General features: G+C 39.5%; 1 protein-coding gene across 17 annotated transcripts in view; it reads left to right on the top strand.

Annotated features, from left to right (window-relative positions):
* Nucleotides 1-13,603, top strand: part of MICAL3 (microtubule associated monooxygenase, calponin and LIM domain containing 3) — a 176,864-nt gene that overhangs the window by 141,802 nt on the left and 21,459 nt on the right. For 16 of the 17 annotated variants that reach the window (XM_084498682.1, XM_084498674.1, XM_084498675.1 and 13 more), the window contains 6 exons: nucleotides 275-366; nucleotides 1,931-3,803; nucleotides 4,715-4,809; nucleotides 8,470-8,520; nucleotides 10,377-10,484; nucleotides 11,218-11,311. In XM_084498682.1, the coding sequence (XP_084354808.1) occupies nucleotides 275-366; nucleotides 1,931-3,803; nucleotides 4,715-4,809; nucleotides 8,470-8,520; nucleotides 10,377-10,484; nucleotides 11,218-11,311 (2,313 nt within the window). The remainder of the gene's footprint in view (nucleotides 1-274; nucleotides 367-1,930; nucleotides 3,804-4,714; nucleotides 4,810-8,469; nucleotides 8,521-10,376; nucleotides 10,485-11,217; nucleotides 11,312-13,603) is intronic. The other variant, XM_084498689.1, reaches the window with a different exon arrangement.

Below are 13,603 nucleotides of genomic sequence, written 5' to 3' on the forward strand. Positions count from 1 at the left end.
GCTTGCATTAACATTTTGAGAAGAATGTTCCAAGTGCATTGATTTCAGCTTCCTAAAGTGCGAGAGCCCATCTACCTGCTTGTTGTTGTAGAAGTTTTTATGTAACACTTTGTACTGTTTTGGATGTTTACAAAGTTTTGAATAGGTTCCAGATGTCCAATCCAGAATTTGTAAGAAGCTGAGGACTTTGTCATTTCTAGCTGTGTGTAACATTAAAAAATTAGAATATTAGCAGTCTCATTTGCTTTGTTAAACATATTTTTGCTTTCTGTAGATCCATGCAAGCCACCCATCCCTATCCAGTCAGCTAGTGACAATGTTCTTCCTCTGTCTCCAGCAGATAGTCCCAAAGCAAAACAATTGGAGGTAAGAAAGAGAATCCTTCAAGTTTTCTATTTAATACCTGAAGTTCAACAGAAGAGTTGGATAAACTACTGAGAAAAGACAGCAGTGCTCTTTTCTGCTTTCCTGTCCCTATAACTGATGCTGACCTTCTTGAAATCTGACTTTATGTAGACTTAAGTCTTCTTTCCTACTTTTAGAGAATGGTGGCTCTGTCAGAGTCACACAAGTTCCCATCACAAAATAAAAAAAAAAAAATATATATAGGATATATATAGGATATTTTCATTTCAATGCACAGTTAACAAGAGATATATATAATACACGAAGGGAGTCATAAGTAAGGTATTTCCTGTTTATCCTGGTTTTACTATCCTTTCTGTACCAAAATCAGATTCTGTACAGCTGAAATTCAAAATTATAATTGTATTACTTAGTAATAACCAAGGCAGTGCTTATTTATTCTAGAGTAGAAACATATTTTAGCTCAAGAAAGCTAAGTTATTTACTGATGTAGTGTCAGCCCTGGAGTCAGCATGCAAGTTTACTGTGGTGTTTCCAGCTAATAGGATGTAAGAACAGAAATACATGACTCTTGAGTTTTTTAATTCAAATATTCCCCCCCCCCCCCAGTGTTTGTTTTTAAAGAATTGTTAAGTGATTAGACTTTCCTAAAGAGTTTTGTCATATACCAGTTTACTTGTACAATGGACACATTATAGGATAAGGCCAGTTTCCTGACAGCAATTGTTGACAACATTCTATTTTTATTAAATTTGAGAGTGATTTTTTTTTTTGAGGCCTGTATAACAATTCTGTTAGACAAAGTTAGTCTTCATACCAGGACAGTGCCTAAATGCAGTACTTAAGACCTGGGTGTTTAATATATCATACAAGCACATGGAGAGGTTTGTGCTCTAATGATCATGTATCAGTTAAACCAAACTTCCATCATGCAAAAGAATGCTGGTGTGAAAGATGTGATTGGAAAGATAATGCCAGAACTTAGTAAGAGGAGTCCTGTGCCAAAGGCATAGATATTAAAACTAAGAATTGTGCTACTGAGTGATGTGGCAGTCTCCATATAGGAGGTAAAAGACAAGACTTCTCAGATCATTAAAGGTCAAGGGAATTGCAGCCTAATTTGCTCTTAAAAGAGAAGGCACCACTTGCTTTAAGACAACATTCTGGCAGATGCTAGCCAGCAGGAAGTGCTGGGTTGTTATGAGCTTGAGAGACTTGAATGAAATCTATCTGAGATGAGGGACCACCACTATATACAGAGTTGGATATTGAAAGGCAGAGCAGGAAAAGACTGAAATGGATTTCTGGAATTTAGCACAGTTTTCCTTCCAAACATTAAATTTTCTTTGTTGTCATGTACAAAAGACTGTTTATACAATGGGACAGAAAACCAATCCATTCCTGAGGAGGAATCCTAAGTGACATTCTAGGTCTGGGAGTGAGATGTCATAGGTGTTTGGCTTTTCTTCATATTTTGATACTTGGGTGGTGTAGCAGCAAATAATGGAACAGCATTCTAACATGGCCAGTGACTATTAATATTTCCTTTATTTGTATGTTGTAGAATGTAACAGATCCCCTGGCTGCAGTATCCTGTGCAATAAAATCTCCAGAGGCACGCTTCTTTCCTGAGCCTTTCCTTCTTGAGGAAGGACCAAAAGATGAAACTCCCAAAGACAGGAAAGCTAAAAGCCCTTTGGTGCCACTCTCTCCAGTGTTATCGCAGCCAGCTGCATCACCAGATGCCATTGCACCTACATCTCCAGCAGAATCTCAACCAGCAGCACCAACACAGACTTCATCCCCAACATCTTCTCAAACACCTATCTGTTCCCAGCCTTTGCCTTCTTCTGAAACCTCTATTCCATCCCCAGCGGAACCTCCAGTGTGTTTCCAGCCTGTCCCAGCCTTAACATCCACTCCTCTAGCCAAACTGGTTCTTAGGAGTCAGGATAGTGAAGTGGAAAAACTGGGGAGCCCTACTACTGCAGAAGAAGCTCTGAAACGTAGTAACCTCGTGGAAGAGTTCTGGATGAAGAGTGCAGAAATCCGGAGAAGCTTAGGACTCACCCCAGTAGACAGAAACAAACGCTCAGAGTCAAACTTTGCTGTACCTGCCCTTGAGACAACTCCCCTGAAGGCTTTTAATAGCGAGAGTGTTTCAGGTGATGAAAGGATGCATCTTGTGAAGCCCCAGCCTGCCCCAAGAAGGCAGGGACTGTCCAAGTTAGAAAATGAGCAGATTTCTCTGCTCACTCCAAAATCTCCATCAGAAAAAGAACTGAGGAGTTCCAATGAAGTAAAGAGAGATGTATCTAGCAGTTCAGGACTTGGCCTCCAGGAGAGCTCATCTAACATGAGAACTTTGGCTAGCCAGAGCTTCAACACTTCTGACTCTACCATGCTTACTCCTCCATCAAGTCCACCACCACCACCTCCTCAAAATGAAGAACCTGCCACTTTGCGTAGAAAGAGGCATCAAGCACTTTGGCAGAACGAGTCCGAATCCAAGTCACCTCCAACACCAGCATCAACGCCTCCTGTTGCCCCACGCCATGAGCCAACCTCTGCTGTCAAAGAGTCAACCCAGGCCAAAAAAGATGATGTGAGGAAGTCTTTTGCAGAGAGTGTGGATGAGATTCCATTTGCTGATGATGTAGAGGACACATATGATGACAGGACAGAGGACACAAGCCTTAACGAGAAGTTCTTTACACCTCCTACGAGTAGGCCAAGGCCAGAGAAACCGCTTGTTTTGCCACTGGTCAAAGAAAATGGTGGTCTGCCCTCACTGGAAGGAGGGGTTAACCAAAAGAAGAGAGCATTGCCTGAAATTTCTGCAGAGGCCAAGGAGCTTGCTGAAGAAAGAATGAGAGCCAGAGAGAAGTCTGTCAAGAGCCAAGCATTACGTGATGCCATGGCTAAACAGTTATGTAAGATGAAAGATATGGAGATGGCTGCAGCTGCTGCTGGGGCCACAAGGTCACGAAAGGCATCTTCTATGCCTTTGAAGACCAAAGAGTTGTTTTATGACTCTCCAAAACATTTGGCCTTGAAAATTGCAGAGGGGTCCATGCTCAAGCATGATGCTGCTAGTGAGAAGTTCTCCACTCCTGCTGCTGACGTGGCTGGACCTGAAGGTTCTGTCACCTCTTCAGAGGGCTCCAGTGGGAAGAGTAAGAAAAGAAGTTCTCTTTTCTCCCCTCGTAAGAACAAAAAGGAGAAGAAATCCAAAAATGACAGCAGGCTTTCTGACAAATCTAGTGGTGGGACAGAGGAAACAACAAAATCTAGGTCTTTATGGAAATCTGTTTTCTCTGGGTATAAGAAAGACAAGAAGAAAAAGGCTGACGACAAATCCTGCCCAAGTACTCCCTCAAGTAGTGCTACTGTGGATTCTGGCAAGCACAAAGCTTCTGCATTGGTTACAGCTGCAGGTATAATAAATATGTGATACAGCTGGGTATCCTTTAAAGAATTTGGCTGTGTAACATTGTGCAGAATGACACTGATCCTCATTGTCGAATGAGAAAATTGGAATAAGTAAAGCAGCTAGAATTGTATGTTTTTGTGTATTCACAGAATTAGTTGATATGCCAATGAAAACAAAAAAAGGATCCTTAAATGGAAGCTTCACTCTAGATATGCACAAGGCATGTCCATTTTCTGCCTTCGGATGATTTGAAAAATAGGCACCATTTGCTGGAGTCAGTTACTTGTGACATTTCATCTGTTTTAAATCTGATCCTCAGCTTTTTGTGGGTGGTCTGTTTGTTTCAGCCTGGTTCTGTGGATACTGAAGACTGCAGAGAGGCAGTCACTCCTGTGTTCTCAGTGATCTGACAACGGTCTGTTGATCTCAATGTGTGGATTCTGTGGTCTCGTGTATGTCCCACATGCCATCAGGTGTAGACAGGGATGTTTAATGGCTACATGTGATACAGCAAATAAGTTAGCCATAAACATAATGAAAACAAAACACATTACATTTCTCCAGCCTTGTAAAAATAGCCAAAATATTGCCTGCTGCTATCATCCAAATGGTGTATCTTTCATAAGAGCATTGATAGAGCAGAAAAGGAGAATTGTGGCCATGACCTTTTAACACTCTTTGCAGAAAGTGATGCATATGTAGAATGAAGCTTCCAACTAATATTGATCATTCTGTGGGGCAGTGCTCTTCTGACAAACACATAATCCTAGGCAAAGCAGCCAAGACTGCTTAAAACTCTGCATTTTTGAAGTTGAGTCACACAGCTTACCGAATCCTGAAATGTTTATGGAGAGAAATGCATTGTTGTAGTGTCACTGTTTTTCTAACTTCCCCTTTTTGTTCCTGGCTCCTCAGATTTGCAGCTCCGTCGGCACCTGAGTTTTTCGGAGGACTCTGACCTCTCCAGTGACGATATTCTGGAACGCTCCTCACAGAAATCCAAGCGAGAGGTAGGCAGGGGGGAGAATGCATTTTAGAGGGATGTGTGATTACTTGTCATCCTTACTGTTTCTTTTGTGGAGCAGGCTTTTGTGGAAGCTGACCAGCTGTTCTACCCCCCAAAAAGTTGGTTTTACTTGTTTACACAATTACAAGCTACTCCCTACTGTTATTGATGAAGGATCTTCTGTCTCACTGTGACATTACTTTACAACTGAGTATCACAGTATAAATAGTGAATTTTATCCCTGTTATGAGCATGCCAATAACCTATGGAAAACAAAAATTTAATGTCAGAAAAGTACTTTCACTAGTTCTAATGTTGTTGCAAAAAAGTAACAGTGAGATAGTCCTCGCTTGTTGTAAGGGTCCAATTTTAAAACATTGTTTTACCAGCCTCTTTGATAGACTTATGTGGTAGAAGTCCAAGAAAACTGCAGGCAGGCATATACTTTGTTCATGCCTCAAGAGCACAGTCAAGACAGGTTGTAAACCAAAAGGTAAGCTGTAGGTTGCAGTTTGCAACTCATGCAGGGTGCCATATTTTTCCTGGGAGAAGAGAATTTGTACAGTCTGAATTAGTACCTTTTCTTCTTAGAGGACAAATCACTCGTCTCCCCCACTTTGACCCTGTTTTGTTTGAGGATTTCTTGGTAGTTCCTGAGTGTTTCCATATGTCTGTTTTGAAGATAACAAATGTGAAGATGAAATATGTAGTGATTCCTTATGAAATCCCAGTATATATGAATTGCTCTTAGCCTGGTGTTTTCATTCCAGTGTGGTCTGTTGTGAACTCTGCTTCTTCTGAGGAAGTTTTTTCTTATTTCTGAGTGACCTTCCTTAGCTAGTGCAGTGATGTGATGGTGTAAGATATATCAACGGCTTTCTAGCCAAAATAGTTTCACTTTAAGTGGTGCTTTAAGGAAGTTACTCAAGAGAACAGAGGAGACACCAGTACATCCTCATAAAAGCCCAGAGAGAAAAATACATTTTTGCAATGTGGAAAAAATGAGAGCCAAGTGCCAAAATTAGATGCTTTTATGTTACTTATTTCATTTTTAGAATGGCACTGTTCACTGCTGGTAGAAAATATAAGGATCTGCTCTACTTCTTCCATTCCTAATATCTTCTAATCTCTGCTAGGCAGACTTGGCAAGGTTTAGAGGAATAAGTTCAGATTTCATTGGCCCCACAGAATGCTAAGGCCTTTCTAGTCCTGAAGAGTGAAAAATTGGTTCTTCCTGCCCTTTTCTGGTAGTGCCTGGTCCATGTGTTAAAAATCTCAGGAAGAAGAAAATTATCTCAGAGGGTAGTGTCATGAACACAGTGGCCTGTACCTCCTGTGTTAAACCTTTCATGCAATGTTACAGAAATCAGTCTCAAATAGCAGGATCTAGTTGATATTTTTCTCAGATGTCAAAGGTATTGGAAGTACTGCAAATGGAAATGTCATAGGAAAGGCTTTCTATGTACATGCAGTGAAAGAATTAGTAAAACTAAGAAATCTTAGACTGGTAGAAGAAATTGATGAAATAAGTAGGAATTTTCTGTATTTACTTACCTGTCTTTCAGTCTCTCTCTCTTTCTCTCTAGTTGATCTGAGAGGAAGATTATTTTGTTTTATTTGATTCCCTTTTTTCTCTCCCCCTTTCATTCTTCCTTGCATGCCCTCAAGGCATTTCATGAGAAATTCTGCATTTTCCAAGAGATGCAGAAGAATGAGGTACCCGTGGCTAGCAAAGAACAGAAGTGCAATATAGGGGGTTCAGATAAGAGTTACAGAACTACTGTTCTGCCTTCTGTGCTCCTTCAGGAGGAAGCAAGGCTTCAGTAAGGCCCATGACTGTTTTCAGACTGGGGTATGCCTTGATGATGCCTTGGGTATTGCCTTTTTTTTTTTTTTTTTTTTCTGTGCTGAGCTACTTTCATTTAAAATGTTTTTTGCAGAAAAAGATATCACTAGGCTTTGTGGGGATGGCTGTCAGATGGCTAGAATCCTAATACTCAAAATATCTTACCAGTTTTGCCAAGGATATATGGCAGTAGCATCTCATTTTCTCCTCTTTGCTGTTGCTGAACTTGTAGTAAGAATTTCTGTGCTCAGCATCTGCCTGTTTTCTAAAGGAATATTTTTTAAGTATAAATTTATTTAGAGTGAATAAATATGAAAACTCCACTTGCCTAATTTTGCTGCATCCTGTCAAAGGATGTAAAACATCCATGCAAACACTGGAATGCGTTGCTGTCAGAAGAACTGTAACTGAACTTTTGGACTGTTAAAACTATATCTGTACAGATTTGGGGTGGGAATGTTATGTTTTCTAAGTTAGAAACTACCTGCTACTTATTGTGGGTAAAAGTCTACTTCTTCAGTGGAGCATAACTTTTATGTGAACCCCTTCACTAAATTGAAATTTTGCTTGTGCTGCTTTTTCAGTTATTATAGCGAGCTTGCTTCCCAGACAGCTTGCTCTGGTTAGCCTGTTCTTTGTGATCAGCAGTGAATTACTTCCATGCTGTTAGTGTAGTGCCTTTCAAGAGGAGTATCCTGTAATGAATTCCTAATGCAAATGCCCTGTGGGTTCCTTGTGTGTGGGTGTGTGTCACTGTGCTTGTGTTTGTCACTGTTGCTGTGCAGTTGTGATACTGTGATCAGATGTGTTTTACTACCACAGGTAGTTTGTTTTTTACTGGTGTTTGCCTATGTGCTTAAGTTGTTCTATGGCTTTTCATTTGTGACTGTTTTTAGTTAATTGAATGTGAAAATGCAAAATGCTGGCTGTTTGCCCAGAATGGCACAGTGCCCTCTGTACTTCATGGCTCAAGGGAAATTCACCTCTCTCACAGACCCTAGGTAGTTTACTTGCCTTATTTTTGGGAACAATGTAATTTTAGAATGTTCCTGAGTAGAGAAGGTAGTAGTCTTCTCCTCTCCTCCTCTCCTCATGAACATCTCATGTTTTCTCTCTATTTCTTCCCCTCTTTTTTTTTTTCTTCTCCTAATTTTAGCTCCTCAGGCTCTCTGGAGGTTCTCTCTTAGACAGTGAGATTCCCCTAGTGTAGGACATGTAACCCACTCTGAGCCCATTTGGTGTTTCTCCAGTCAGAAAGCAATGAGGAAAATTATTTCTATGAAGTAGAGATTATTTAAAACCATGAAATAAACACAGCTTCCAGAAGAGGTTGTAAAAAAAGCCTGAATGGAAAGTTGCATGACAGAGTAACATGACTGAGCAGGTTCAGACCAAAGATCCCCCAGCAAGCAAGCCATTATTCCAGATCATGAGCCGAAACTTTGTATGTGTATGTATGTATGCTTGCTTACTTCCTCAGCAGACATTAAATCCATAGGTGGATAAAGGCCAAAGAATTCCTCTAGAATAACGTATTTTCAGGTTGACTGCATCTTGAAAGAGGCTACCAAAGCTAATTGCCTTTGGGATGAGTGCTAGAAACTTGATTTTGTGGACAGAAGTTCCATTATGCTTAACCAGTCTGGGCCACGTTCAGCATTTGCAAAATTCTACATTGCATTTAAAAACAGCTTTCTTTTTTTTTTTTTTTTTTTTTTTTTTTTCTACTGTGCATCTGTTTTCAATGTTGAACTGATTTTGCTTCATTTTGTATGTTTTTTATTTTTATTTTTTTCCTTTACCATTCCCCCTTTAAAGTCGATTTATGTACCACACGCCTTGGCATTCAGGAGATCATATTCGTCAAAGGTAGTGTCTCCATTCCCACTAGTTGGCCATTGTTGCATGTATGTCCCTGTATTAACCCATCAAATCCATAGCTACCCGTCACATGTACACTAACATCACAAACATCGACTGTGCATGCGTGAGATGTTAGCAGACATGGGCAGAAAAATCTTTGTAGAAGTCACCTACCAAAAATGCATTGAGCTCCAAATCGTCTGACTTGTTAGCATGCATGCAACTACCAGTGCATAGCAGTGCAGCACTGTACAGTGATATGGGTGATCTTTGAGCTTCAGAACAAATTGGGTTTCTAGGCTTTTAAAGATGAATGTGTTTTGTTTTATTTTTAATACTCAGAACATGAGTTTAAGTGAATTTTCACGCTTTCCTTCAAAATTCTTGGGTTTACTGAAATCTCAGTAAAATTTTGTATCAAGCTAAAATCAAGATAGAAATTACATTTCTATTTTGAGAATGCTGCTGCTTTCTGAAATTGTTATTGTCCTGTGTTCACAATCACACCAGTGTTAAGGGGGGTAGGAAATTCACACCCTGTGTGACTTTTCCTTCTGATTTGGATATCATTGTGGATCTTGTGTTAAAAAAGAGAAAGCAAAGATTTAACTTCTTGGAGCTCTAATAGTAGTGCTTGCTGATCACCTCTCTTAGGAATTTTTATTAGAGACATGGTCCTATGTTTTAAACCTCTACTCACTGAGAACAATAAAACAGAGATAGAGTGATCAGTGTGGTAGTGCTAGATAAAGGAAATTTATGGGGTGGTCTGTCTAAATGTTTTGTCCTTAAACATGGCTATCAATGGAGATCTCACCAGAAGTGGAAGACATCTGTGTCTAGCTGTCCCATAAAGACCACATGAATGTATGTGGGAAGAGAAGAGAGTTCTTCTCTTCAATATAGTTTGTTTAATGCAATTGTGAAGTTCCTTGGATGCTCTTGAAATATATGAAAGGAAGCCCACCTTAGATTACAACACACAAACTAATTATGTGAAAAGGTACTAAACTCCATTTCAGTAAAGTTAAAAAATTATATTTATGTATTTTTAAACTAGTTTTCTTGGGAGAAAAGAAGAGGAAGAAATACCTTTCTATCTCTGTAAACACAGGATTTCTCCTATTGAATGGCTTCTGGTGTTGTAACATTCTAGTTTTAGTTAAGAGATTGTTTGCTCTGTTTTATACCGGACAGTTTTGTGGCATGGTTCTTGAGATGGGATTTCCCCTCTCACACCAGAACATCATTCTGCTTTCAAATGTATTTTTGACTTCTTGATTCAGAGAAAAATTGCACAAATTTACACACGCAGTCATTACCACTTATATCAGCATAATTCTCAAATACAGATGTTCTTGCTCCAGAATAAAACATTTTATATAGGAAGAGTGGAATACGTATGTAGCTACAATAGTCTATATTAATTTCTTAGCTTATACTGCTGTAACTGTTCTTGTAGACATGTCTTTACCCTTTTCTAAAATGAAATCAAGGTGACTCACTTATATGGTAGTCTTAATGATTTAACTAAGTTGATTAGTCTAAATCTATTGAGAAATAGATTAAAAATGTATTTGATCTTTGTGGAGAGGTTCTATATAGCAATGGTAGACAGAAGTGGCACATTATAGAAAATCACAGCTTTGCAGTTGGCTTATATGCTTCTTCACTCCTGATTTGACCCTGAAATTTTTGCTCACTGCACTGTGAACACCTTTGCTTACAGAAGCTTGATTTTTGTCACAGTCATGGCAAAGACAGAACACCTCCCTTCTGAAATATTGGAAGAGAAAATGGCTTTCCCTCCCCCCGTACATCTGGGCATGGAAATAAAATCTCCTGTTTTTTTCTTCCTTTAGAGAGCCTACACAGAAGAAGAACTAAATGCTAAGCTGACTCGGCGAGTACAGAAGGCTGCTCGTAGACAAGCCAAGCAAGAAGAACTAAAGAGGTTACATAGAGCTCAGGTAGTGTCTCACAGTCTTCTTCTCATGGCAGGAAATTAACTCCCTATGAAAGCACCATGATCCTGGCACTCCTCTGAGTATATCAGAAGAGGAACCAGAGCCAGAACTTTCCTGTTTCTACAATTACCTCTTCTCCTACTCTGTCTATCAAATTTGGTACCATGTCACAGACATGGGAAGAATTACTGAAACTTGTCATAATAGTTTTGCAACAAAAAAACATGACAAGTAATGACCATAGCACCTTCCTACTAGGAAATGAGTGTGGTACCATTCACTGAATCGAGTAGTGGTAGCAGGATAATACCTGATGAGTTTGCGCCAATGATTGCTTTGCTAAATTATGCTAGTGGGTGCAGTGTTACCAAATTAACCTTTAATCACTAGAGAATCTGCTGGCACTGTCTGTAGGAGATGGAATTTGTTTAAAACTCAAGTTAGAGGATCAGCTGACTGAATGGCAACACCTTTCACGGTATGGTTTAGAAACGGGATTCTAGTTGTAACAAATAAGTGAGTATCCAGGTATCTGTAAAACAAAAAGCTAGGATGCAGGGCATGAGGGTGTCCTCACTGGAGGGGACTGTGATGCTAGCTTTCAAAGCAGTGTATTCTTGAATGCAAATACTTTTTCAAAAGGCTGATTTGGCCAAAGTCACTTAGTGCTAGGTAAGTGCTGCTGATAGAGCAGAATCACTGTTGGTGAGGTTCTACTCCCTTCTTTCCTGAACAGATCATCCAGCGGCAGCTTGAACAAGTAGAAGAGAAGCAGAGACAACTGGAGGAGAGAGGTGTTGCTGTGGAGAAAGCCCTTCGGGGAGAAGCAGGTATCCAGCAGAGCTTGGTTTGCTTTTTAATGTGTTCTTATCAAATGCTTGTGCAGTAGTCCATAGCTGCTTGGATTTTAGAAGTAATTGGACCATTATAGCCTAGAATTAGAGTCCAATGTGAATCTATTCTCCCTTTTCTTCTATCTTTCTGAGACCGTGTTGTTCTCACATTTCTTCTAATCTTGGGGCTTACCTAATGGCAGAGACTTAGTTCACTTGCCTTTGCCTGAGGCTCAGGAGGTAATCCTCCAGCTATTAGTAGCGGATTTATATTTCTGCATATTACTGGATATTACAGCTAGAAAACTGCAGAGGTTTCCTAGCTGCAATTCACGTAAAGCTGTCACAGTAGGAGAACCCTGTTTGTACATTCAGAAAGTAATTGCAAAATTGTGTGTGCTTTCTCTATTGTGTTGGATTATCAAGGCAGTGTCCTTACAAGGGACCATCACAGAACATCTTCCTCACTGCACAGCCCAGCACACTGGCAACTTTTGACAAAGTTGTGCAGAGCAGAAATGCAAACGTGTACTGAAAGGTATCCATGCCAAGCCGTTAAAGGAATGCTATGTGTACTTGAGTTTATACTGAATGAGTTTCACCTGATCTGGCAAAACATAATTGGAGGAGTACTTGGTTGAGGTAATGCTGATAGTAGTATAATAATCTGGAAAAAAAGAATCCTTACTTTCACGGAGTCAAATATCCAACAGGCAAATGCAGTATGCATATATCTGACAAGACCAGGATTATGTACCTGATTACAAGGATCAGAAATCAGAAATGGTAAGAGTGGAACAGGTACTGGAAAAATGATTTGTCTTGTTGCTTGGATTGAAGAGTGCCCACTATGCCTGTGAAGATGGTACTAGATTAAGCAGTGAAGGTTCACCAGAGAAAATGTCTCTTGAGACATCCCACTGATTACTACTCCACCAAGTTTGTTTGTGCTTGGTGCTCCATAAAGACGTGCCAAAGCAGCAGGTCTGAATGGTTACCAAAGCAATTAAGTTCTACACGAGTGCAAAACGATCTTGATGACTTCAGTGGTTTTGTGGTCTGGCTTTTTTTTTTTAATTTGTGGGTTCAAAAAGTAACCTTGTGCAACAACTCTTTCTCTGTGGTGGTGCCTCCTTTCTTATACTGTGTATTTCTGTGTAGCCCCATTCTGATGGCTGGCCTGCCAGTTACTGCATTTACTAACACCACTGCGTATTTCTAATTCTTTGTTTCGTTTTTCTTCTTTCCATCTGGAACTCCATCTTGATTAGTCAGCTGCTAAATGACATTCATGTAAGTAAGACATGTCAGCACAAGTGGGAAATCTTAGCAGCTGAGAGAACATTCTTCACAATAATCTAAAAAAAGTCCAGAAAGGGCAAAATATGACCAAGAGTAAGAGTTGGTATTTTGTATGGAAGGCTGCAGACTTAAACCCTTGTATAACATCTCACTCCCAGCTCTCCCAAAATGAAGCAGTTTAAGACAAGATTGTATATTTGTGAATTTTTTAGCAGAATTATTAAATTGTAGGTCACACTGCAAAAATGAATCTCTTTTCTTCAGGAAGCCCATAGGGTATGTTTTGCTTCTATTTATAGAAGCTTAACTTCATCATAAAGAATTCACAAGCTCCAACTCTTGCAGTTATTTCCAGGGATTAACAAGAAACACATTCTGTTGGGGAAAAAAAGAAAAAGACATGTTATAACCTATGTTGACTGAAACATAAGATTAAAAATGAACACCATTCTTTACCTCTCTAGCTAATCTTACACAGACTTTTTACATATGTTTGCAATAAAATAACCAAATTTCTTCTTATTTTCTAGTCTGTGACATCACATTCCATAAGTACTGTTAATTTCTGCCTCCATTATCCATTAATTGTTCAGGAGGGCATCATAATTTTCTTCTCATCTGCATTGTTTTAAGATACTCACCTAACAGTGACCACTGCATTCAGCAGGATCCTTCTGTGAAGGTGCGGAGTAATGCTCTTGTCCCTGATCAATTCTTCCCTAATTAAACTGTATAAACAAAATCTAAAACATGGGAAGGGCAATGTTTTCATCTGAATATATATATATATATATAAATAATATATATATTCCTTTTAATAAGCTTGTACAAGGGGAAGAAAGAGGGGAGGGTGGGAATTGTGTGTCCCATGCACGTTCTCTGTCCACGTGAAAGGAGAAGGATTGCAATGCAGGATCAAAGTAATGGCTGTCCCATAGAGACCAACCAGTATTAACTGTTCTTGGAGATGATATTGGGCTCTGTAAT

Source organism: Aythya ferina (genome assembly GCF_964211825.1).
Source record: "Aythya ferina genome assembly, chromosome: 1".
Lineage (NCBI taxonomy): Eukaryota > Metazoa > Chordata > Aves > Anseriformes > Anatidae > Aythya > Aythya ferina.